At 37.8% G+C, this 26766-nt stretch overlaps 1 protein-coding gene across 2 annotated transcripts in view; it reads right to left on the bottom strand.

Annotated features, from left to right (window-relative positions):
- Nucleotides 1-26766, bottom strand: part of F13A1 (coagulation factor XIII A chain) — a 165311-nt gene that overhangs the window by 94486 nt on the left and 44059 nt on the right. For both annotated transcript variants that reach the window (XM_045866417.3, XM_054505746.2), the window contains exons 4-6: nt 21478-21729; nt 3318-3436; nt 647-754 (exon numbers count right to left, since the gene is read on the bottom strand). In XM_045866417.3, the coding sequence (XP_045722373.1) occupies nt 647-754; nt 3318-3436; nt 21478-21729 (479 nt within the window). The remainder of the gene's footprint in view (nt 1-646; nt 755-3317; nt 3437-21477; nt 21730-26766) is intronic.

Raw genomic sequence — 26766 nt, 5'->3', positions numbered from 1 at the left:
TAGAGAGCCGCATGGGAGGCAGGAAATGTCTAGATTGGGAGTCTGCAGACCTGGGGTCTAGCTGAGGCTTTGTCACTGACAAACTGTTATCACCCTGTTTCCTAACTTGTAAAATGGCATGCATAATATCTGCCCTACTTATCTCATGCAGTTAATGTGAAGAATGAATTACAAACTATAGGCTAAACTAACTTTCATAAACTAGAAAGCCCTATGGTGTGGTATCATTATAACAGAAGCTAGGATTTAGAGTCATTTATTTCTTTACTTTTACATGGGTGTGAAAATGGAGAAAAGCTGTGTCTTGCTCCTTTTTTTTCCTCTTTTTCTGATGCTTCTTGATGTTTGTTTGATTGATAGATTATAGTCACTGACATTTTGTCATGGTCACTCCTCAGTCCCTAGGCAAGAGATTCTAAGAATAAGTGGTCTATAGTATCATGTTATCTATCACCATTTGTCTGAAGCTAAAGAAACATACAGCACTGAGATAAGATTTTGTTTTATAACACTTGACAAGTTCAGGGAATTCAAGACTCTTACAAATAAAAGTTTAAGTCATCATTTCAACAGCTCTTAATGAACTGGCATCTATAATGAGGCAAATGACATGTGTAATCAACATGAGGAGTCAGTAGTTGCTTACCATTGCAGACCCAACACGGCTGACTTTGATGGGATTCGCTCTACCAGAAAGGTCCATTTGTGCTTTGTCCATCACATACAGGCAAGCGTCAAGGATGCCATTCTCAAACTATTTGGGAAAAAATAAAAAATGAAATATAAAATGAAAAAGATGAAAAAAATAAAAGAGAAACTACTTAATGTCCACTCTGCAAGCCCAATATTCCCTACCAAAAAACAAAATGAAAGCACAACCTAATGTTTAGGATATGTGTTTCCTATATAGTAATCACCCATAATCTTTAGTATGAAATGTTAAAAGTAGAAGGAAGAAGACATCCTCTTTTGTTTTTCAGTAAGATGGATAAAAACTTAAAAAGCAAGCTAGAAACATAAACAGAACTACTGGAGAGCTAGTATACTCAAGGATCCTGAACTGACTTGAAGTTCTTCAGAAAATTGTGTAAATTAATTTAGATTTCTCCAACATGTGGGCTCTAGTGCCCAAGGCAAAGGAATAAACGATGTACCAAACTCAGGCCAAAGTCTTGAGACCTCAAAAGTAACACGAATGCTTGTGCATCTCAAAAATAAATGGCTCTCAGGTTATCACAGGGAGGTATTTCAGGCCTGTACACCTTGCACTGGTAACAGTAGGACACCTCGTATCATGAATGCTTGTCCAAGGTTTCTCCTCTTTTAGAACAAGGTAGACTCCAGGGTCAAAGAGAGGGCAGGAAGGCCTAGAGAAAGATTACATTATCAAGGGAACAGCCTGGAAGTCAGTTCCATTGCAGGATCTCTCTGTTCTTAAAGATGTTTCAAGATCCCGTACAGAGAGCAGCATGGGAGGCTGTTTATAGTTCAATTTCCTTAGAAAGAACTACTGGCCCCATGCAACACCAGAATTTTTTTTTTTTAAAGAAAGGAACAAGGGCAAAATGGGGAAATTTCACCTATAATGCACCTCACTGAACAAGAGATTTCCCTCAATACAAACACTTTGCATATCCATCCAAGTACTTGTGACAGAAACCACAATCTTAACGGCTAATTACTGTGTAGTTCTTTATTAAATCTAGTTAAAATATCAACTTTCTGGGAATCCTAAACTGATAGGATGCATGCTGTAAAGTAAGGGCACTAGTTGTTCAGATATGTAAAGAACTCATTATTCTGGTTCTTATTAAGCATCATTTCTCAGTCTGTGGGACATGAAGTAGTGAACTGGAGAGGTAAGAAACAGTCACAGAACTAGTTGTTTCCCTGCATCGTTGCAAACTACTGGCTTGGCTGGTTGTTTGGACTGAAAGACCCAAATTAATGGACTCTGAATGACAACAGAGACAGATGGTGACTGTGCTCAAGGGTGTCTACCCAAAGGCTACTCAGCATGCTGGCTGAGGAATACCCTGATCATGCTTGGGACTCTTTCCAACTCTTCCTTGTTACCCACCTTGGTGACTTTTTTCCTTATTGATCTCTACATAATGTCACTTCGGGGATATAAATAGAATCTCACCCAAACATTAGGAATTAAGGCACTAGACAATAGGCAATATCGTGGGCTGTATGTCACTCAGGAAGGGAGGGCTTGTAACCAAGGAGCCAGGTGGGGATCCAAAAACAGGAGAAGAGCACACAGATGATTAGCTTGGCAGGACATCAGAAGTGTAGGTGAGTAAGTCTCAGCACTGGGCACACAATTCTCAGGAGTCTGGGTGAAGAAGTGGGTCATGAAGTCAGGCAGACAAGACAAGAACTATTGATGACATTGATCCCAGTGGCCAGGCTGGAGCAGGGGTAAAGGATGCAGGGAAAGCTCACATGGAAGTCAAAAGAAGGTATCAGAAACCAAGAAAGTATCATGTGACCTGGCGAAGCCAGGTTCCATGAAATCTACCCTCCCATATACCCAGAACAATGGTGCACAATTCCAGTCATCTCAGCCAAATTCTGAGAAATGACACACTCAACTTTTCTCATGTTGCTAATGAAGGGTCTTGCTGAACCACAGGACATGCCTTCTTATGGGAATATGGTAGAAATATCAGTCACTTCTTCCATTGTTAGAGATATCAAACTGAAATAGTGTGAATTATTGAATATCTTAAATGGAATACCATTTGCTATTTTATACCCAGACAGTGTGTTATAAGATTGTAGTTGATAAAATGTCTCAAGGTAAAAGTCTAGTGGGCCCTCCTTTGATGAAATGGTGACATTCTTTTCTAATTCTAATTTCTAATTTTCTAGTATCTTATACTAACAAAAAAGGTGATTTATTTGAGTTGACCACACGCCTTGCAGTATCCTTTGCAGTATTATCAAAACACTTTTCCTTATAAGAAAGGGAAAACTTCAGTCCATTCCATGTTGAAGAACAATGTCTGAGCTAATGAGATTTCACTGTACTGGACGCCAAGCATTTCTCACTAGAATGCCACGTTATCCATAGAATCTCTGATCTCCGTAACCTTGTAATACCTGAAGATATGTGCTTTCAGTGGATAAATTATGTAGTTGCCTTTCTAAGTCTCTACTCCTGGGCTGTCTGTCTTGGAGTCTCAGATTCTGAAAAGCAGGACATTGTGCATGTCTAATATTGACATATGGCACCTTGTAGTGATACATATGACAAAAAAATATTAAGGAAAAATGTCCTTGACAATGACAAATATTAAATGGCTCACCTGACCATAACTCCAGCTTCTACTCTTGATGTCATTGAAGTCTCCATAAAAAATAACCCCGATGTCATTCAGGACATACTCTTCTCTTTCTTTATCATCATCCAGGTATACAGCATCCTCTGTGTCAGAATTTAAACATAATGACCATTACCAAACCAGACTGTTTTCATATACTCGAAAGTTTGTTCTGGTCCTAAGCTGCATTTTAATTAACTAAATGAAAAAAAAAAATGTATTTTGTTTCACTAAAGAGAGCTCATTTCCTGATATGTAATTTCAGAAATGGTGAACCTAATAGGTAGCGAAGATCAGCATGTAAAGGATGACATTTGTCAGCAAAATGCTGACAAACTCTGGCCTTTTAAGTTCCAAGTAGCACAATTAAATTGACATGTCTCATTAAACATTTTTAGGATTCTGGGACATCGGTAGTTTCAGAATCAGAATTCTGTGATGCAGATACAAATCTGTAACACAGATCAAAAAATAATTTCCAAGCTATTAACATTAATAGAAAACTAGCTGAACTGAAATGATTTTTAAAACAAGTTTGGGATGTATTAGAAGAATGCAGCATGGTCTGTCCTGCCTGGTGTGTGGCGCATCATGGACAGGAGGAGGCAGGCTGGGGGTCGTCTCCTATCAATGAACAATCCTTGCGGATATGTTGGTAAGTATGTGTCCGACCAGTCTCTCGAATCAGCTTCCTCCACTGTGAGGACTTTTCTTCCCTGTGGCTATAATCTCAGGAAGGTCACGCTCCCCATCTGCCTGCTTAGTAATTAGCCTGATACTTATTCTCAGGCCAGGTATGAAAGCAGCAAAAGTTATCACCAACAAAGGCAGGACCACACAGGTATAAATCACACTCAGGTAAATTTGCATGTTTGGAACAGGGACACGTTTGATTCTGACTGGGGACATGGTTTATTATGTTTCTCTGGCTCCCTGTTACCTTTGCAGTGTTCTTTCCTCCTCATTCCATGGTAAGACTTTTATCACTCTTTTTTGGAGTAGTGTCAACCTTGGCTGCACATTAGAAGCATCTGGGTAGATTTAAAAACTTCTAATTCCACCTGGACTGAACTCTAGATTGATTAAATAAGAGTTTCTGGGGCCTGGGGCCAAGATCCAGGTATCGAGTGTTTGTTTTTTCTTTTTAATTTTATTTATTTATATTTATTTATTTATTTAAAGCTCTCCAATGATTCTGATATGCACCACAATTCTCTAGCCCTTTGCTATTCAAAAGAATCATTGAAAGACCAGTGGCATCAGCATTACCTGGGAAGTTAGGGAGAAATGCAGAGTCTCAGGCCCTGGCTCAAGTCCTATTGAATCACACTCTGCATGTTAACAAATCTGCAGGGGATTTATGTATACATTAAGGTTTGCAAACCACAGCTCGGTCCAACCAGTTTAGATCCCCATTCTGGGCTATATTATAGCTGTGATCGAATCATTTGGAGAGTACTTGGTCTTATCTCCTCCCCAGTACTTTGTTATATCTTCCTCTTTCTATTCTCTACCTCTTGCCTACTACTTGCCTGGTTTTTTGCAACTGTAAACACACACACACTCACACACACACTCACATTTACACAGACACTAATGTCCAATAAACTGCACCCATTTAAGGTGTGCAATTTCACAATCAAAATAATAAACATATCCATCACTGCAAAAATTTCTTGTGTCCCTTTGTAATTCCTCCCTCTGGATTCTCTCTCTGACCTCCCACTCCTGCCAGGGAACCATTAATCTGCGTTCTGTCACTGTAAATTCATTTGCATTTCTTAGAATTTTATATAAAAAGAATCCTCTAGCATGTACTTTTTTGGGGGGGGAGGGGGTCTAGCTTCTTTCACTCAGGCTCCTTATTTGAAATTCACCCTCTTGGTTTGAAATTCACCCTCTTGATTGAAATTCAGTCACTCTCCAAATGATTCGATCACAGCTATAATATAGCCCAGAATGGGGATCTAAACTGGTTGGACCGAGCTGTGCTTTGCAAACCTTAATGTATACATAAATCCCCTGCAGATTTGTTAACATGCAGAGTGTGATTCAACAGGACTTGAGCCGGGGCCTGAGACTCTGCATTTCTCCCTAACTTCCCAGGTAATGCTGATGCCACTGGTCTTTCAATGATTCTTTTGAATAGCAAAGGGCTAGAGAATTGTGGTGCATATCAGAATCATTGGAGAGCTTTAAATAAATAAATAAAAATAAATAAATAAATAAATAAATAAATAAATAAATAAATAAATAAATAAATATGTCGTATCAATATCTCATTCATCCCAATGCCATGTCATGTTTCCAGGAAAATCAGAGTTACATGACAAATGTGCAGCAGCCTTCCCTCTGCCCTTGCAGGTGTGAGCTCTGATGCTTCACGTTGGCCTTTCAGGGTCTGGAGGCAGAATGCCACAGTTTTACCGGCAGTCTGTGCATAGGCATATGGCCCCGAAACCGAAGTGAGAGCTTCATTTCCAAGTGGAACAAACCAGAGAAGCGACAACTGAGTTCGAGGTCAATGTTTCTGAGTAGAAGCACAAAAGAATGCTTTTAAAAGAAAATCCCATTAGGGTGTGTGTGAAGGGGCATTGACCATTTGTTATATCTTGCATAGTCCTCCACCAGATATAATCACACATCCTGGAAAGTAAAGCCACTTTTGTTTTCATCCTTTTATAATAGTGGCTTAACTACTGTGACCATTGTGATAATAAACATCTTAGTCAAGTGGGTTTCAGAGGCCTGTTACTAAGATAGAAATCTCCTATTAAGACCACTGAGGTCTAGAAGTGCCATTTGACAATGTGTTTTTAACACGTTTTCATTATAATATGAGATGTTTATAGCTTTGTCCTATAAGATATTAGAAATTGCATTGTATTATAGAGCTACTATAATTTAAATGATTGGTATAAAAATAGATTAATGGGTCAAAATAGAGAGCTTAGAAATAGATTTACTGTATGCATGTTTTTATGAAATTAATATATGATAAAGGAAATACTATAAACCAAAGATGAGTGTTTATTAAATTCAGTGAGAAAATTGGCTGTTTGTGAAAAGTAAATTCTCTGTACACCAAAATAAATTGAAAATTAATTTAAAACCTGAATTAAAAAACAAAGCATAATAAATTTAAAATAAAAATAAAAAAATGAGTATTTGGTCTCTAGATGAAAACATTTTATCTAAACAAAAATAATAGAAAAAATAAAAGAGTGTTTTTTAGATTTTTATTATTTATTTATGTATTTATTTTAGAGAAAGAGCGAAAGAGTGAGTGTGAGTTGGCGTGGGGGTGGATAGGGCAGAAGGAGAGAGAGAGAGATAGTCTTAAGCAGCCTCCACACCCAGCTCAGAGACTGATGCAGGGCTCAATTCCACAACCTTGAGATCATGACTTGAACTGAACTAAAGAATTGGATGCCCAACCGACTGAGCCACCCAGGTGCCCCTCGGTGTTTTTTTAAAGATAAATATATAACTTGAATTTTAGATATAATATAATTCAAAAGTGTATAACAAACTAGGGATATATTTGCAACAACAGAAAATCTTAGCAATTTTTCCTTATATATAAAAATTCCAATAAATTGATGAGAAAATCATAAAGTGCATTTAAAAAGTCAACAAAAGGAAAACCTGTTCACAGAGAGGAAATGCAAACAGAAACTAAATATATAAAAACAATTTTAACTGAGTAGTAACCTAAGAACTGCAAAGGTTTATTAGTAAATTTTTATCCACAAAAATACAATTTCAATCTATTTTTATTCTTTTACAGACAATATTTTTTTTTTACTTGACTTTAAGGTTTGGCTTTTTCTTTAAAGTTTTGACATTTAAACAGTTTGCATCCAAATATGGGTCTTTTTTTCATTTACCAGGTTTGATACACTCTGATCCTTTACAGTTTGACAATGTGAGTCTTTCTTCAGCTCTGGGAATTTCTCTTTTAACTTTGACTATTTTCTTTTTTTTATTTTTCTATATTTTCTTATAATAAAATGCCTTTTAGGCAGATGTTGAATTTTCCAGATGTCCTCCATGCCTCTTTTCATACTTTCCTCTCTCTCTCCCTCTGTCTCTCTCTCTATGTATGTATTATATAAAAAAAATGTTAAGAAAGAATACCATCAGCATCTCCAGAAGAATTGAGGAATTCCTGGAACAAAAAAATGGTTGAATGAAGTATGGTATGTAATGAACAGCTATATAAAAGCATTGGGAAGATCTCTATATACTGCTATGGAAGGATATCCAGGAGCTCTTGTTAAGCAAAAAAAAAAGGTGCACAAAAAATGTATGTAGTTTATTACCTTTTATTTAAGAAAGAAGGGAGGTAAATAGGTAGGTAGATACATATTTATGTACATTCACATGTATGCTTATATTTTTAAATGTAGAGATAAACCAAAAATTAACAAAATTATTATCTAAAGTGTAGGAGGGATAATTGGGAGTTAGACTTTCTCTTAAGTATCTTTATTGTTTTGTAATTTGACTTTGGGGTTACATAAATGTTGTGTAAAGTCATAAAACAAAACTAAATAGAAATAAAAGACAAAGCTATTTCTAAATAAATGAAGCCAAAATGAAGCAAATGAACATGACTGTGTAAATAGATTAGTGACTTAACCACAGAAAACTATTTCAAGTTACTTTAAAACAGGGTAATTTCACTATATATGCCCAGTAGAATATAACATAAAGAAAAGCTGTAAAATAAACAAAAAAAAGAAAGAAAAAGTAAACTGTATTAGTTACCATATTGTTACTAATAATATTGATATTGCTATTCTGAAATGAATACAACATAAGCAATCATGTTAATGACATTAGAAACCAAGATTTGCAGGATAAGAGAAAAAATGCATAAGCTAAATCAAAGAAATAAAATTTGAAACCTTGTATTTTAACTCCAAGCCACTTATTACATAATATTCTTTTGCAAATCATTTTAGATTTAGTGCTATTTTTCCTCAATTGTTTTATTAATTTTTTTTTTATCTGGAGGGAAAGGCATTCTTTCATTTTTCTTTTCATAATGACTTGTAGGCATGATATGATACTTAGTACTGTAGCTACCAGAAATTGGTTTGTAACTCCTGCTGCTGCAGACTAAGAGCTGGACTGATTTTGAGTAAGAATGAAAGAATTAAAAAATCTGACTTCAAAAAGAAGTTTTTCTTTAAAATTTTTGTAAAATGGGGGCAACTGGGAGGCACAGTCAGTTAAGAATCTGACTCTTGATTTCACCTCAGGTCATGATCTCAGGATTGTGAGATCGAGCCCCACGTCGGGCTCTGCACTAGGCATGGAGTCTGCTTAAGATTGTCTCTCTTCCTCTCCCCCTGCCCCTCTCCCTCCTCCCCCTCCTCCTCTAAAAATAAATAGATAAATAAATAAATAAATAAATAAATAAATAAATAAATAAATAAAATCTTTGTAAAATGGCTGTAAGACTGACTCATCCTTGGAAAGCATCATAACTGAGTGAGGTTTACATGGTTGCTGGCCCTCCCAGCCCCATACATTTCTGTAAGTTACCTCTGTGCCTTTGATTTCTCTCTGAATCTTATATGCACATTCGTTTTCTTACTCAAGAGAAAGAAAAACGTATTAAAAAAAAGAAAATGTATTGAATAAATGAATAAACTTAATACATAAAATTATTAAATACTTCTTTAAAAAGTGTAACTTAGTCATTTATAGCATGTCAAGGATAAATTCAAAGAACTTTTTTTTTCCAAAAGCGCTGTCTGGAGCCTATTGTGTAAATGTAGGTGTTTTGTAAAATAATCTTAAAATTGTACTTTGACATGTTTTTGGTCAGATTGCATCAGGCTTAATTCGTTTTGTTTTGTTTTTCATTTGAAAATGACTTTAGTATTGATTAATTCCATAATTGCCATATTCTGACATTAAGAGCTGCATATCAGTGCAGTAATATACTTTGGGGTATAGGCAGCTTCTTTGCTTCTTCTTTGTCTATCCTTGTCAATTAAGATTTCTTTTCTTGACTCACAAATCCTTTGATGCTTTTAGCCAGAAATTAGTCTTATAAAGCTATTTTGAGTACAGTTTATATGAAATAAAAATATCTGGCTTTGGTAATAACTTTTCCAAGCTGACCTCATTCTAGCAAGATATTTTTCAGTCCTTTTATTTTATTAGACTATGCACTTTTTCTGAAATATTTTGTAACACTTAACTTTATTGTATTTTTGCCATTTAAAAGGTTGGTGTAGTTGGTCTGTAATTAAGTTGCAAATTTAAAACCACTGTTAGTTTTGTAATTCAAAATATAGTTATTTTTGTCCTAGTACATGTCATTCCACCTGCAGCTATACCTGGAATCCCACTGATCTTCTAGCTACGACTTATTTCTTCATAGTTCACAAATGAAGAATGTGAAATTCAGTGAATGCAGTTACTAGTCCTATTGGAGGATGAATCTCATTTCACCAAAATTAAATTGTATTTACTCTAAAATGATGATACAAGTTGATGATGCACTCTGGAGTTGGAAGACCTCCTCACTTAAGACTCCAAACTGGCTTATTCAGCTAAATTCTAGGTTACTCCTCTTTACTTTGTTCTCCACTAAGGGGTGTGATTTTTTAAATGTTGAAAGATGACCATTCTAACTACTGGCAAATATCTCTGTTTTAGGAAGATATAACATGAAAAATTTTAAAAATATATATGAAGGAAGAGACTGGTTATTTCTTCCTATATTGTTTTGTTTATTCTCTTCTGGCCTACAAATACATTTCTTTTTTTTTTTTTAAAGATTTTATTTATTGTCAGAGAGAGAGAAAGAGAAAGAGAGAGCACAAGCAGAGGGAGCAGCAGAGGGAGAAGCAGGCTCCCCGCTGAGCAGGGAGCCCAATGCGGGACTCCATCCCAGGACTCTGGGATCATGACCTGAGCCGAAGGCAGACGCTTAATGACTGAGCCACCCAGGTGTCCCTACAAATACATTTCTGGAGGTTTGCTTTCACAATGATTTTCATCAACAAATATTATTAAGAGATTTTTTTTTCCATTTATACTAGTCCCTGTAATACTGTAAGTGTTTCAATCAGAGCACACTATGATAATCAGAAATCTAATTTCATTATAATAAAATATCAAACAAAAGGATTTTAGAAAAAATAAATTTAAGTTGACAATATCAGTAATAGCTCATGATGTATTTTCTCTTTAGAAACCACATTTTCAAGTTCTACCCACTGAAAAGAACTAGAAAAAACAACCAATGTAGTAGCAGTGAGTCTCTTGAGCCTGGATTATGTTCTCTAAGTACCATTCATTTCCCATCCCCCTTCCTTACTAAAAGGTACCCAGGTTCCTAAAAGAAATGACTCACTACAAATCTGGGTAAGGAAATGTACAAGACCAGCTTGAAATACTTCTTCCTACCAGAAAATAAAGAGGCTATTAAAGATTTTAGGAGTCATAGGAATCAGAAATAAACTGGAAAGGGTTCCCACTGTCCAAGAATAAGACAATTCAAATATCAAAAAAAAAAAAAAAAGTCACTGCAAAGGATTAAAACACAAAAATTTCAATATTCATACATTTATAGTAATTTTAAAAATTCATTGGTTATCTTTGCAGGGTGCTAAAAACCATCTCATTATTCTGATAACTTAGAAATAAGGAAAGAGACACATATCTAGACTTCTTATATGAATATGACCTCAAGGCAACAAAATAATTGAAGCTAATAAATGCAGAAGGAATGGTAGATTAGAATATTGCCATTTTGCATTCCCTAATGAAATAATGAATCTAGGCTGAAATCATTTGTAATAAGGCTAGTGGGGAATCTCATAATGGATATAAGACTGACAAAACTTGATCCTATTGATAAATCTAAACATCACTAAAAGAGTGACAACCAGACATCATGTATCTCTTGATGGGATGGATATCCTGGGAAGGTACAGCATGACTTACATAATATTATTGCTGTACCTTCCCATCCCTACCACAAAAAGAAAATGATCCTCTTGAAGATAAATCTGATTGAGTCTCAGATCAAACTAACTGCTTAATAGAAAATACAGGGGCTAGAGAAATGTTACATGACACCAGGCGATAGCATAGATGTAGCAAAATCTTGATAACTATTGAATCTGGGAGATATATAGGTAGGTATTCATTGTACTACTCTTTCTACTTTTGAGTTTGTTTTAAAGTTTTAATAATAAAAATAAACCTTGCCAAAGGGCATAAAAGAACTTGAATAAATAAAAACATTCAAAATGTCTCTAATTGCATGTGAAGATGCAATATTGTAAAAATATAAATTCTACCCAATTTAGTTTCTATAGTCAATGAAAACCCAACCAAAATTCCACTCAGATTTTTTTAGAATTCTGCATGCTAATTTAAGTTTATCTGAAAAGACAATGTGAAAAAAATAGCCCAAAAATAAAATGTTGAAAATGAAGAAAAATGGGGGGACTTTTCCCATGGTAAATTGAACTTTGGTCCCAATTCATCTGTTCTTGTATCCATGCCTACTCATCCTTCTTTCTAAAGGTATAACATCCCCCTGTTGACCTTGAGTCTTACTTTGGCTAAAAAGGTGTTAGTCGAAGTGATGCAGGCAGGGGTTTGAAATGTGGTTGCACACTTGAGCGTATGCTCTTGCATTTCTGCTATCACTGTGAGAAAAACACGCCCTAGCAAGCCCACTAGTCACAGGAGGATGAAAGACACATGGAGCAGAGCATCTCTATAGCTGGGTGGTAAGGGGTAGGGCCTCTCTGGCTATTCTCACTCAAAGCAGAGCTGGCCAGTCCATCCCAGTCTACATTAGCCCAGCCACAGACAAGCCCCAGATCCATGAGATAACATGCTTGTTGTTGTAGAGCAGTGACATTTTCTGGTTCTTTCTTAAGTAGTATTACTGTGATTATAGCCAACTAAAACAAAGCTATAATGAAAACTGATTTTGACACAGTAATAGATAAATATAGGCATAGAGCTAAGTGTATATTAGATCTTAGTAGATGATAAAGATGGCATTTAAAATCAACAGGTAATGATAATGATATATCTGATCAATAAATGATGTTTTGAAAACTGGCTATTCCTGTGGGAAAAAATTTTTGGTAAGTGACAAATAACCCACTGTTCTAGATACCCACCAGTTTGAACTGTTAGAAAGTGTGTGTGTGTGTGTGTGTGTGTGTGTATTTGTACATAAGTGTGGGGATTGGGAGCTATACCTCTCAAATCCATGGGAGCTGGTAGGAGGAACTAGGTCTAAATAGCTCATAGAGTTAGGAGCACCAAGGACCCACTGACAACTTCTTGATACTAAGTGACCTCTGGCAAATTAAACTCAGGAGGAAAACAGATTCCATGTGGCGTCGTTGGTGAATGTGGCATGATACCTCCATCTGCTTTGCCCACAGCTCTGCCACTAGAGCAGACCTTCAACATGCCTTGTAAGAATTACCTTTCCAGGGTGACTAACAGGAGGCAAGTAATAAAGAAGAATTATCTCATTTATTTTACTATTCCTCTGGTGGGAATAATGGGGTAGTTTAAGAAACAACAACAACAACATTGTGGGCTGAGAATTTTGGGATTCACTTATAGGGCTGATTTCAGCCCCCTTGGAAATTACCACTCACCTCCCCCCACACAATGTAAGAATTTATGACAAACATGTAAAACAATGCTAAGCCTATTGATTTTAGTATCTGTATAACTTCTTTGGGAGAAGGAAGGCTATTCATCACCACCTTGGCTGAAAATTTCCTTTTGCTTATTTACATACTATTTTAAAGTTAAAGCAAGTCCCATTTCCAAAGTCATTAAAGTCAAGCTTCGCAAAGCGAACTCAGGGATCAAAGAAAACTACAGTGCTAAGAATGCTATCATATAAGTTCTCTCCAAAGAGACTGCCTACCAGCTTAAATCAGAATTTGGTTTTGTTTCTGATCCTTGGGAAGAAATAATAGCTTGGTACCTTCAAAAAGGCAAAATGTGTCACCTCTTTAGAGAAGGGAGACATTTTGAGTGAAGGGATTAGTAATAACTTTTACTTGCCTCCCCTTTCTATAAAAGCTGAGCATCACTGAAGAAAGAGGGAAGATATGTTGGGTGAAATTAATCATTCTTCAAGGGAATGGCTTCGCATGAAGAGCAAATGTGACTCTGGATTGGTGCCATCATGGTACCTTTTCCATCTCAAAGTAGAGCAGAGGGGGTGGTGAACCCCAGCAGGCTGTGTGTGCTATAGGCATGTTAGGAATCACTTCCCATCTCTGGGAGTTGGGAAATGGTAGAGCGCAGAAAAGAATGGCATTTCTAGAGTCTGTGCTTTGTGTTTTTCCTTTGGAAGGGTCCAAAGCCACTGTCTTCCTAAAATGGTTTAAGACAGCCAATCTGAAGGCCCACCTTTGCACCCATTAACTCTGGAATGAAATGAATCCAAGAAACACAGGCAAGGAGTTCCTCAACAATTGTGTCCATTTTGTTCCTTGCAAACATATTGTATTACATTACAGCTCAGACCAGCTTGGGAAGTTTATTTGATTTTTGCTAATTTACTAGTTTTGCTGATTAAGAACTTTTCAGGTACTTAAATATCTTCAGGAGACAGACTATTATTCATAAAGCAATTCTACAAAGAACATGTCAGAGATTCTTTACTTATTACATATCCTCAAAGGGAGCCCGTGCCCTTGTTCGCATGCTTATTATTATTTTTTTCTTTTTTGCAAAGAAAACTGTTGTTTGATCTTATAGCTATCAACCTGGTTTTATTTGCTTTTATTTATTTATTTTTAACGGCAGGAATTTCTAATGTTGTAGAACATCATAGAAGCTTCCCAGCTGGCATCTACTTCTTGTTTCTCTTATTGCACTAGATAGGATACCAATCTTGTGTAGGTTCTGATTTTAAAAATAAAAGAGCTTATCCTGACTGAATCAGAATATCCAAGTTTTAGCCCCAGCTTGTTTCTTCATTTTCTATATGACCTTGAGAAATTTATCTAACACCACAGAGTCTGTTTTCTCTCTTGAAATGTGAGGCTCATAATTCTCTCTCTGACTCTCAGAGTGATGGTCATCAATTCAATTCAGCACACATTCATTGAACATTAACTAGGTGCCTGGCACCATGCTTGGCTGAATGAGAGAAGAATCCTGCTTTCTGAAATACACAGTGCAGAGATGCTGGCTTTGAGCATTCTTTGAAAGAGTATAAACAACTACACACAGAAGGAATCACACACTGCATGAATTGGCCGATGAATGTGATTCTGGACTAGACCCTCTCAACTCTGCTCCTTCCAGAGCATTTCCTGAACAGCTTTGGACCTTGACTCTGGGGTCATCTACATGCCATTGGAAAGAATGTCTACTGTGAGCTCTCTGAGCTCCCTTCTGATTGCAGTGCCATACTGAATAATACTAACTTGGTGTGAAAAGGATGACTGAACCTCGAATGTTTCAGACACTTGCAAGAGTGATATATGCTGTTTTATTAAATAGAAGTTTTAAATAAATAGAAGTTTTAAATAAATAAATAAATAAAATTTTCACATAAGCTTTTTTAAGACTTCATAAAAATTCAATTAACCAACTATCTGATTGTTATTTTGTGCAAATACTATTCTAGGGGCTGGAGAGGGTACAAAGATAAGCCACTGACCCATCATCTCTCTCCATCCCGGCTAGGCCAGGTGACCCTATTATATATTCTTATTGTGCTGTGAATTATTTTAATACTTTTTATAATTGTAATTCATGTTTATTAGTAATTCATTTGTGAAATCTTTGTGGAAGCTCTAGGAGGGCAAACATTATCTTTTTCACTGCCATATTCCCAGTGCCTAATTCAATGCTGACCCTTAATATTTGTGGATGAATAAGTAACATTGTCGTACTACCCATGAGTACACATGTTGTCATGGGGGGAGATATACCATCAATATTTGTGGATTGATGAATGGCTCTAGTCTGAGGGTATAAATTCTGGCCTGAGCACAAGGGTCTTCAAAAGAGAGGGGTATTGGTCATTGTTACCTGATGCATTACTCCATTCTGTACTGAAGGGTCTAAAAGACCATGTATAATTACAAAGCAAATAGTGTAGAAATTAATGTCATATAAAATACAAGCTGGTTGTATTTATTTACGGTCTATTAAAGGTATCAAGATATGGAAACACTGATTTTTTTACATCAAATTTAATTGATTTCTTTGTTTAAAGGAAAATACAAAAGTCACAGTGAATAAAAAGTTAGAAGTACCAGATGCTAATTTGGTGTCAGATGCTAAGAGAGAGAAATCTACATACACTTGTGCCCACAAATTCACTCCCACACATACCATATATGTTCTTGACTTTTTTCAAGATGGTAAGGTGTGAGATTACATTTACAACTTATCTGTGATGGTAGGTGTAGTGAGCCTAAAAAGTATTTACTTAGAATTATTAAATCAATGCAGTAAACATTTATTAAACATTAAGTATGTACCAGGCACCGTGCTAGGGGTTGGGATACAAGGCTGAATGAGGTAAGGGGAAACCAGCAATGGGGAATGTGGGGGAAGCAAATCAGGAAGAGAAGAAAGACCCCCTGAATATGATTGATGTCCAACCAAACAGAACAATCAAATACGGACCCAGAGTAGTAGCACAGGTATGGGACAATCTTTCAGAATACACTATCAGGCACTAATGCTGGACTACCAATCTGGAACACTCTGAATTTAAACAAGGAAATATATTCCATAATCCAGACCTCCTGAGAGGTTAGAAAAATAAGAGGAATTCACAATAAATGCCCAACTCCTTCCTGCTACCTTTGTGGGTACAGTTTTCTTTCCAACACCAGAGAAGCCTGGTGACCCTATGGAATGGATTTGAAGCCTGGTTAGCACTATTAAATTAAAAAACTGACCAATAATTCTCGCTGCTTCCACCCCTGCCCTCACTAGTGTGGTATTGCTATTGATCCCTGTTAATGATTTAGTGATTAAGGAGGATAAATTGCCTATGAATGCAAAGCAAGCTGAAGGGCTCCCAGGAACCCAGCTGAACATTCTTCTATCAATAAGTACTGTACATGCCTATAAAATTTTCAACCCAGTGTCCTAAGCCACCTTGGATTTCACTTCCACATCAAGTGTGCAGTATTTTCAGCATCTTGCTCATCTTGCTCTATTTTGTCAACCTCTGATTTCCTCTTTGGTATTTTTTCTACTTGGGCAATGGCTCTCTTTTTACCTGCTATCCAATTGCCAGACCGTATCTCTGTGAGTCCCTTGTTATGAATTAGCATAACAGCTGTCAGGATACAGTGTACTGGGCTGTGTGTGGGGTCCATCCCACAGATCCTCTTTTGGATTTTATGCCTTAATTTCTGGGCGGGGAAAACCACACAGTGAATGAAGTGAGGAGGTGATGTCTTTCTCCTATTTCATAAACATTCTCTCGGAGATCTCTGTGAGCATTCCTAAAAAAGATTTCACTATTTATTTTATTTTAGAGAGAGAGAGAGTGAGAGAGAGTGGGGGGAGGGGCAGAGGGAGAGGGAAAGAATCTCAAGCAGACTCTGCGCTGAGTTCAGAGCCCGATGCAGGGCTCAATCTCACAACTCTGAGATCATGATCTGAGCCGAAATCAAGAGTCAGACACTGAACTGACTGAGTCACCCAGGTGCCCCTCAGTGAGTATTAATATAAGAATATAAAAGGATCTTATCTTAAAAACTGGCACCAGAATTTTTCTGGAGGGAATGGTCTTGGAAAAGTGTGTAGTTCCAAAAGTCTCATTGTTGGAGGAACCCAAACAGCAAAATAAAAAAGCTTGCTGAACTGCTCTGCATGAGAGAATAAAGACAGTCTGCTCCTAAGAGAGGATGCAAGAAGAGCATAGGAACAAGGAGGAATGAAAGGGTTTAGAGAAGAGGCAATAAGGTGGGGAGAGACCGGGATTGGGTTTAGGGAGGAGTTGGTGAAATTTTAAGCAAAGTATACTCTCCTATGTTTTGTCATTATTTTTTTGTGATTATTATGTAAACCAGTGGTTCTCTAAGTGTAGTCCCTGACCAGCAGCATCGGCATCTGCTGGGAACTGGTTAGAAATGCAATTCTCAGGCTCTATCAGAGCTACTCAATCTGAGGGTGCTGCCCAGAAACACTTTCACAGGCCCTCCAGGCCATTTCGATGTGCTCCACGTTTGAGAAATGGAGTCAGTCTTGCCTCCTCTCACCCTCCATGCCAAATTGCAGCCAACGTCTAGCACATAGATGTTCTGTGTGACCTTTTTTGATGTTTCAGAGGCATAACTGCTCTGAGCACTGGGAGAAATTGGATTCTGAGAGGTGGAGATGACCATGAAGATATCCCCGAGGAATTTATAGAGAAGTTGGGACACTCATAGGCCAAAGAATTAGGGGGACTGTGGTGGTTTTCCCTGAGTTCTGGGGAGCAGGGAGGACCCACCTGCCATGTTCCTAGAATAAGCCCACTTCCCACCTCCAACTCTCAGTCCTTTTTTATCAAGCCTCCAACACTCCCCTCCTTGCTTCTGGTTCTCAACAGATGACTTTGCTTTTAACCTCACTGGGAAAAAGAGAATCACAAAATGGAAACAACCTTGTCCTCCTTCTACTGAATCTAGAAAAGCTGCACACTTCACCCATCTTCCATGTTGCTCTTGTCACAGTGGAAGGTGGACAGCCCCACCTATCAAGGGCTCTTCACCTGTTTCCTGAATTCCACCCACTCAAGGATTTCACTCCCTAAGTCAGTTCTTCTCAACCTTGGCTTTAAAAATCACCTGCAGACCTTTTTAAAAACCCCAAAGCCCAAGGGCGCCTGGGTGGCTCAGTCAGTTGAGTCTGACTCTAGATTTCGGCTCAGGTCATGATCTCAGGGTGGTGAGCTCAAGCTCCATGTCTGGTTCTGCACTAGATGTGGAGCCTGCTTCAGATTCTCTCTCTACCTCTCCATCTGCCCCTCCCCTTCCCCCCACTCACGCTCTCTCTCTCTCTAAAAAAGAAAACAAAACAGACAAACCCTAAAGCCCAGGCTACACACCAGATCAACCAGAATGTCTGAGACATAAGTAGTTAATACCCTGGGTGATTCTAATGTGCAGCCAAGGCTGTGGATCACTACCCTCTCTCTGGGAAGTAAACTCATCTTTTCCTGATTTGTCTCCATCTCCATAAAATTATGCCTACTCTAGTCTGTCTTTAAAAAATTCTTTGCCCTTCTTATCACCATCTCTGTTTTGCAGAAAGTCTTCTTGCAGAAGATGGCAATAGCTGTTATCTCCACGTTCTTACTTCCCATTACGCTGGAGCCCACGCCCATCTCTCTGGCTTCTGTCTCCATCACTGTGGTAAAGCAATCTTTCCAAGTTCCCCAGTGACTTCCATATTTCCACAGTTTATGGCCACTTTCTTTCCCTATCCTATTTAACTCATCAGCAGCATTCCAAAGAACCAGTTGCTGTCTTCTTGAATCAATCAATTATCCAGCTCTGTGACACCATGCTCTTCTGATTTCCTTTAACTCCTTCTCTGTCTCCTTCTCCTTTGTCTAGACTCTAATTGTTGATGATACTAAATCCATGTTTGTTCTTTCTTTAAACTTCCCTGCTAGCTCCTGAAGGTGCCCGTATTTACATCCCAAGCTCAGCCATCTCCTTGGAGCTATAGATTCACTGATTCAAGGGGCTACTTGATGTTTTCACTTGGAGATCCTACGGATATCACCAAATTAACATTTCTAAATGTAATTCTTAGTTCCACTCCTAGATCTTCTCCTCCACTTCCCCCAGTCTTCCTAGCTCTGAAAATGGCACCACCACCAACCTAGTTGGTCAGATACCAGCTATCTAGACTTATTCTTGACTCTTCCCTCTTCTTCACCTCCCATGATCAACCCCTCTGCAATATCTGTTCTAAATCCAAAGTAGATCTCCAATTCATCCCCTCCTCCTCATCTCCACTGCCACCACCATAGTCCTGTCCATCTTCTTTGTCCTGGGCCACAGCTTCCAAACTGATCTATCTAGTTTTATTCTCACCTTTGTCCATTCAGTGGTACTTAGGGGAGGGCCCTCTGCTCCTTTTCTGTAATGCAGCATCGAGTGCCAGGGCCATGTTTTCTCTACACTAGGCGACTCCTTCTGAACAGGGAAACCTGCAAGCTGCTCAATGGATACAACTGAAGACCAAGGCAGGGATCAAGTAGTAGAAAGACTATCCACCTCCTGAATGATTCTCCTATAAACTCAGTGTCAGGCAACATCACTAATCATTTTTACCTCTGGAAAACTGGAAACATAAGTTGAAATGCATGTAGACACGTACCCCATGATATGTGATATAATCCTTTTTTGGGATTATACCAAATTTGGGGTAAACCATATCATTTTATAAATCCCTTAGCGTGCTGGATAGTTACATGAAATTACATGATTTTCTTTTTGTAATGCAAAGAAAGTCAATAAAGAATTCCTAGTTTATTTATTTTATAAATATGAATTTTTAAAATACAATTTTTTTACAATAGGCCATGTCCTAAGCACTCCTCTGTTTCATTCCTTTGCTAATTCTTTCTCTATTAGACCTCCAAATGCTGGTGTTCCTTAGGGCTTGATCCTATATCTTCTTTCCTCTCTATATTTTCTACCTAGGTGCAGATGACTCCCAAGTTTACAACCCTGATTCTCGTCTTCAGATTCACAGAGCAGAATACCTACTTGTCATTTCTGCTTAGGTATCCACAGTTATCTCCAACTTAACATTTTTAAAATCATAGTGTGTCTCTACATCTTCATTCCCTTCAGTCTTTCCCACCTCTGTAAATAGCACCACATCGCCTCAGTCACAGAATGCTTTATATCTGGTTGACAAGATTATTGTACACAGGAGTGCACCTTTGAGTAGCACATGGCCCCATTAACATCTCCTATTACCATCAACCTTGGACATCTGTCTCAGAGATAGGATTATCAGGTACAAGATGATGGGGTGGTGAGTGGGGAGTATAGGATTAGCTCAGTGCCATCTGCCAACACCACTGGAACTGATAATTCAAAGAAAAGGTCAGTAGGATCCAGGTCTATGTTATATATGAGTAGACAACATTGTTGTTCACTTATTATCAACATGTAAGTGCAGCTCAATCCTGATTCAGATGCAACTCTCACGAGGAATAGACATTCAAAATCAGCAAAAAAAATATAGGCTCATTTTAGAAGAGAGTGGAGAGCAATACACAGGAAGTAAGATGATGTGAGACATCTGTCCTATGTCAGCTTTTATAAGTTTCATTACCTTATTTTTTAAGATCTAAAAGTGCACCCTCTTCCATTAATGCTGTTGCAATGTTTGCTTCTGCCTCTGGAACTGCAAATCAGCTCCATACCAAGTATGGAAGCAGTGGGCCGATAAAGAAGGACAGAGATGGGGATGAGGGAAAAATACTGTGTGTGACTAAGTTTTTAAATTGAATTGAGAGAAATCCTAGGATTTGACATATTTTATTTGAATATAAATAGATTAAGCTTCTGTAACAGACAGAAAGGAAGACTCAAAATAGCAGTAGAGATTAAGTTTTATTATGTTAAAGTTACATGTTTGTACATCCAGAGTTACGGCTTATGAAATTTGCACCCACTCGGCATATACACAAATTTATGGGATTCTTTCAACATCCAGGCTTTCTGTTCTTGAATTAGGGAGGATAGGATCAACTTTATCCTATTTTTCTGAAACCAGATTATAGAACCTAAAAGTCTTGAAAGCCCATTTTGTTTACAGAGTAATAACATACACAGAAGTGACACCATTAACACCTAGCTCCACAATTAACTAATTGTGCAACTTCAGGCATTCGTCCATTATTTCCTGGAATGAATTGTATAGCAGCATTAACTTAATATCCACAGGCTTTGTCCTCATATACATTAAGGACAAATTTCATATTTTTTTTTCTGTCTTTTAACCATGGGAAACAGTGTATATAGGAAAGGGACATATCTTCTAGAGTAATTCTGCTATCCCTCCAAAAAGGGATGCATTAGAAAAATATGAACTATTTTTTTTTTTAATGAGAAAAATGTTTGCTTCTTACCTTCACACCAAGGATTGAAGAGAATGTACGTGTCCGTTTCTGGGTTTCGGGTGGTGCGGAGTATGCCATAGGGGGTCCAGACAGCAACATACATACGGAATTTCCCCACAATGCACTCCGGAGAAGACTGGATGGATAGCCGGACAGACCTGTCCTCTCTCATGACAACTTTGGCCCCCCACTTGCCTCTCTGCAGCTCCGGGACAACAGGAACTGGAATGTAGGTTCCCTTGTTCTCCTGAGGGTAGCGACCTTTGAGAAGAAAGAAGTGTCGAGCTGATTTCACAAACCATTTTTGTTCTCACTCTGTCATCTTGTAGCTGAAGGTTAAAATAATTAATTAGACCTGAAATCGTTAAGACTTGGGTTTGAATTTCATTTCTGCTACCGTGTTGCTACGTGACATTAGTTGATTTTTTTCTTTGAAGCTCAGATTTGTCATGTCTAGATTAAAAAAGAAAGAATAACAATACTTACAGGAATGTTCATTGGTTAGTTAATGAATTCAAATAAGATGTAGAAATCATAATCTGGGATGCAAAAACAAAATGGAGCTTATAGGGTACTGTGAAGTTATCATTCCCTGAAATTCTGCTCTCTAAAAGTTAGAATTGCTCTTTTAGGGGATAGGCAAATGTGTTTTTGCTTATTCTGAATACTACTTGTTATATTACCTATATTAGGATTGTATTTATAGGTTGTACATGTGACCATTTTCATATTCAACTGAAACACGTGTTTATTGCCAGTCTCATCAGGGATTTAGGCTTATAACTTGGGTAAGAATTCAGGTTCCAGAGGCAAGTTCTCTAGATTTGAATCTTGGCTCTGCTCCTCCCTTACCCTGGCAACTTCTGGCAAATTACTTGACCTTTACAAATCCCTATTTCTTTCTCTTTTTCTTCATCAGTAAATGAGGATAATAATATTACCTGAGGAGGAAATAAAATAACACATGTAAGATGCTTTGCCTATAATTTTTCATGCATAGCAAATTTTAGCTATTATTTCAATAGAAGATTAAGCAACAGGGAATTTTACCATATTTCCAGGCTTAGAACATTTTATGTATAAGTTATCTCAGGCTACATTTTATTTGTCTTTATTGCAGTCATTTTAGACCAAATTCTTTCTTTAAAAAAATTTTTATTGTTATGTTAATCACCATACATTACATCATTAGTTTTTGATGTAGTGTTCCATGATTCATTGTCTGTGCATAACACCCAGTGCTCCATGCAGAATGTGCCCTCTTTAATACCCATCACCAGGCTAACCCATCCTCCCACCCCCCTTCCCTCTAGAACCTTCAGTTTGTTTTTCAGAGACCATCGTCTCTCATGGTTAGTCTCCCCCTCTGATTCCCTCCCCTTCATTCTTCCCCTCCTGCTATCTTCTTTTTTTTTTCTTAACATATATTGCATTATCTGTTTCAGAGGTACAGATCTGAGATTCAACAGTCTTGCACAATTCACAGAGCTCACCATAGCACATACCCTCTCCAATGTCTATCACCCAGCGACCCCATCCCTCCCACCCCACCCCCCACTCCAGCAACCCTCAGTTTGTTTCCTGAGATTAAGAATTCCTCATATCAGTGAGTAGACCAAATTCTTAATTCATGGTGTTAACCTCAAAACTAAATTTTACCAATGGGTTCCTGAAAAATAGTCTTCACAGTATCTCTCTCTTTTTCTCTCTCTCTCTCTACATCTCTCTCTCTCTCTCTGTGTGTGTATATATATATATATATATATAAATCTAACTATATATAAAAATCTTAAGTCTCTCTCTCTCTCTATATATATATGTATATCTACATATCTCTCTCTCCATATATATATGGAGAGATATATGTACCTCAAGTCAACTTCACAGCATTCTTTTTTTTTTTTTAAGATTTGTTTATTTATTAGAGAGCGAGTGAGCATGGGAGCAGGGGTGGGAGGGGCAGAGGGAGAGGGAAATAGAGAATCCCAAGCAGACTCCCCGCTGAGCAGGGAGCCTGATGTGGGGCTTAATCCCAGGACCCTGAGATCATGACCTGAGCTGAAATCAAGATTTGGACTCTCAACTGACTAAGCCACCCAGATGCCCCTCAACTTCACAGCATCCTTGACTTTTCATCTTACAGTTTAATTTATAGTTTAGTGTACAAGATAATCAAAGGTACAGATATTTTAAAATGGAGCAGATCTTTCATTTACAAATTTTTCCAAAATGTGTTACATATTTAATTCTAATTGACTTGAAGAAAAATACAAATCAGGCTAATAAGTCTGCAAATCATTTTGACTGCAAGCAGAAGAAACTTTAAGGGAAAAACTTATTTACTTTGTTTTATAGAAAACACGTAGAGGATTCTGCATTAAAACTAACAAAAACAATGCTTCGTTTGGGCCTCCAATTACATAGGATGTGCTATGAGATCTTAAAGGATTCTTTGGTAGGCATATTTTCAAAGATAGAGCATTCTAAGGAGGTAGTTGCATAAGTTAACTGCTGTGTAATTTTGTGAGATGCTTAATCTTAATGAAAATAATAATTTACACAGTGCAAGCCAGGGAGAAAGATTAGAACCCCGGTGCTTTGCTATGTGTTAGGGGTATCAGTTAATCACCACTCAGGATGAATATTACCATAAATCCAATAAAGCCTTAAAAATGGTTTGCTGCCAAGGTGCAACATTGTCTAGGTGGTGTTTTGGGGAATATAGGGAGCTTAGTCTCTGTGAAAGCTGCACATAAATCCTGCAAGAGCTGTTTGCTCCAAAGGCACTTCCATATTTCCTGGGTATGCTCCTCTTTGTGCTTGTTCAAACTGGGGGATGAGGCTGCCTTTTTCTCTGGAGGCATTGTTGCTCTCTGGAGCCCCCATCACTACTGAAGTGTAGACATCAAACACAGTCTCACCTGCTAAATGGGACCATAATTCATTCATTACAGGGGCTCCTGGCAGCAGTTGCCACTAAATCCTGGCCTGGATTTAGAATACACAGTATTAAATATAATATAGGCTTAGTAAAGATAAATTTTCAGAGATAAAATCGATGTGCTAATGACAGATTAGATTTTTTTAAAAGGAATTTTAAAATGCACTACAGGGCGCCTGGGTGGCTCAGTTGGTTAAGCGTCTGCCTTCGGCTCAGGTCATGATCCCGGAGTCCCGGGATCAAGTCCCACATCGGGCTCCCTGCTCGGCAGGGAGTCTGCTTCTCCCTCTAACCCTACCCCCTCTTGCGCTCTCTCTCTCACTCTCTCTCTCTCTCTCAAATAAATAAATAAATAAAATCTTTTTAAAAAAATGTTTTAAAATGCACTACATAAGAAAGCTCCTTTAGGAGCAGCAATGAAGTAGGAGAGTATCTCTGAAATTATGTGTGTGCTATGAGCCTTTGCACTAACATCCACTTTTGTTAGGAACATTGAAATAACTAAGACAATCACTAGTTTCCATTATTACACCTGAAATTATGATCTCAAAGATATTAAATTTTACCTATCAAATTCATGGTATACCATAGAAAGGAAAGAAAAAGGAGAGCCTTGTTTATTCATTCTGGCTTTGAGCACAGTCACAACCTAATCTAAAGACTAGTTTGAACATTTTTCATTCATGCAACAATATTGCCTACTATGTACTAGACATTATTCTAAGTGCTAGGAATACAAGAGTGAACAAAACAGACTCTTGTGCTCATAGAGCTTGTAGTCTGTGGAAAAAGCCAATGCATGTGCTGTTTATTACGTGCATGTTACTGCTTTATTCCTTACATTAATCTGTGAGAAGGAAATTAGTATCATCATCCTAAATTTGACAAATCAAGAAACTAACACACATGTCAATTTGTCCAAGGTGATGCAACTAGTAAGTAGCAAGTGTGAGATCTGAACCTTGTCTGGCTGGAGAGCCTGACAATTTCCACTAAGCTCTACCGCAGTTGCACGCAGTTGGAGTTGGTGAAAACTATGTTCAAATTCTGACTCCACAATTCACTATAGGTGTAACTTTGCACAAATTGCTTAATTGTTTGAGTTTTCATTTTCTTGTCTCTGCAGTTCTGGAAATGGAAAGAAGATAGATTTTATAACATACTAAAAGCTTTATACTTGGTGCATGGTAAGGGGTAACTTAGGAGACATTTATTGTTTGTGTTTAAACATAACAGCTACTGGAAAGTAAAGCCAGAAGGAAGAAGAGGTGATTCCGTCCCCCTACCCCCCACCCTGCAAGGTCTGGTTCTAAATCAGAAGAAATGTGAGTGTCCCAGTGAAAGCTGGTTACTTTTGTGGAGGGAAGTGTTGTGGCCACGGGGAAAGCAATTCGGCTGGCTCAGACCCTGACTGTCTGATCATGGTACTTACTTGTCCTCTCTCACTTATTCTGTAAAATGAGATACTAGGGGTCATAGTTGGTGATGGAGAGGGCAGGTCAATAAATGGCAGTTATTGCTATAATATTTCCCCCATTGTCTCAGGCTTTCTGATTCCTCTAAGTGATCCTTTCTCTGCACCAAGAGCAGGAAGCCAGGATGGGTTCACTGACAGTCAACTTATAGAACCCAAATCTACTTCAAAGGCCAGTTCATTCCTGAGTCAAATATATTGAGCTAAGAGAACGCATGCAGCCCACTCCCACAATCAATAAAAGACATGACATCATTCATTATTAACCAAAAAGCCTTAATAATTCCAGAATCATCATGTAAGAATCACCTGAAACCTGTCCCTCACTCATAACTTGTGATTTTGTGAATCATTTATGGTGACTGTCATCTTCATTCATTCATGCCTTAATCAGGAGTTGGCAAGTGATGATCTACAGGCCAAAGTTACCTTACTGCCGTTTGTGTAAATAAAGTTTGATTGGCACACACTCATCCATTCAAGTATGATTGTGCTACAACAGCAGAGTAGAGTAGCTGTGACAGGGACCATATGGTCTGCAATGCCTAAAATATTTACTATCTGGCCCTTACAGTAAATGGTTGTCAAACTCTGCCTTAGAGAATTTTACATTTTATTTATTTAAGGGGTGATTTATTATGGAGACTCAACATCTAAGACTGGGACCTAAGAAGAAAATATTATCATCTAGTTTTTCCTTCCAAAGAGAAATATGTCACTAAACTAATAATAAGCATTTGAACCACTATTAGGTCAACATTTGGTTTCCTTAACACCTCCTTAAATTCCTCACAGTCTTAGATGGTGTTGAAGACATAGGAAGCTGGTTATGATTTTTTTATCGATTTCACTAGACGTAGCTAAAATGTTCAATTTTATTACT

The sequence above is a fragment of the Mirounga angustirostris genome, unplaced genomic scaffold, assembly GCF_029215605.1.
Source record: "Mirounga angustirostris isolate CCGP_5_RB_7025 unplaced genomic scaffold, mMirAng1.0.hap1 SCAF_8, whole genome shotgun sequence".
NCBI classification, from domain to species: Eukaryota; Metazoa; Chordata; class Mammalia; order Carnivora; family Phocidae; genus Mirounga; species Mirounga angustirostris.
This window is presented reverse-complemented; position numbering and strand designations above follow the sequence as displayed.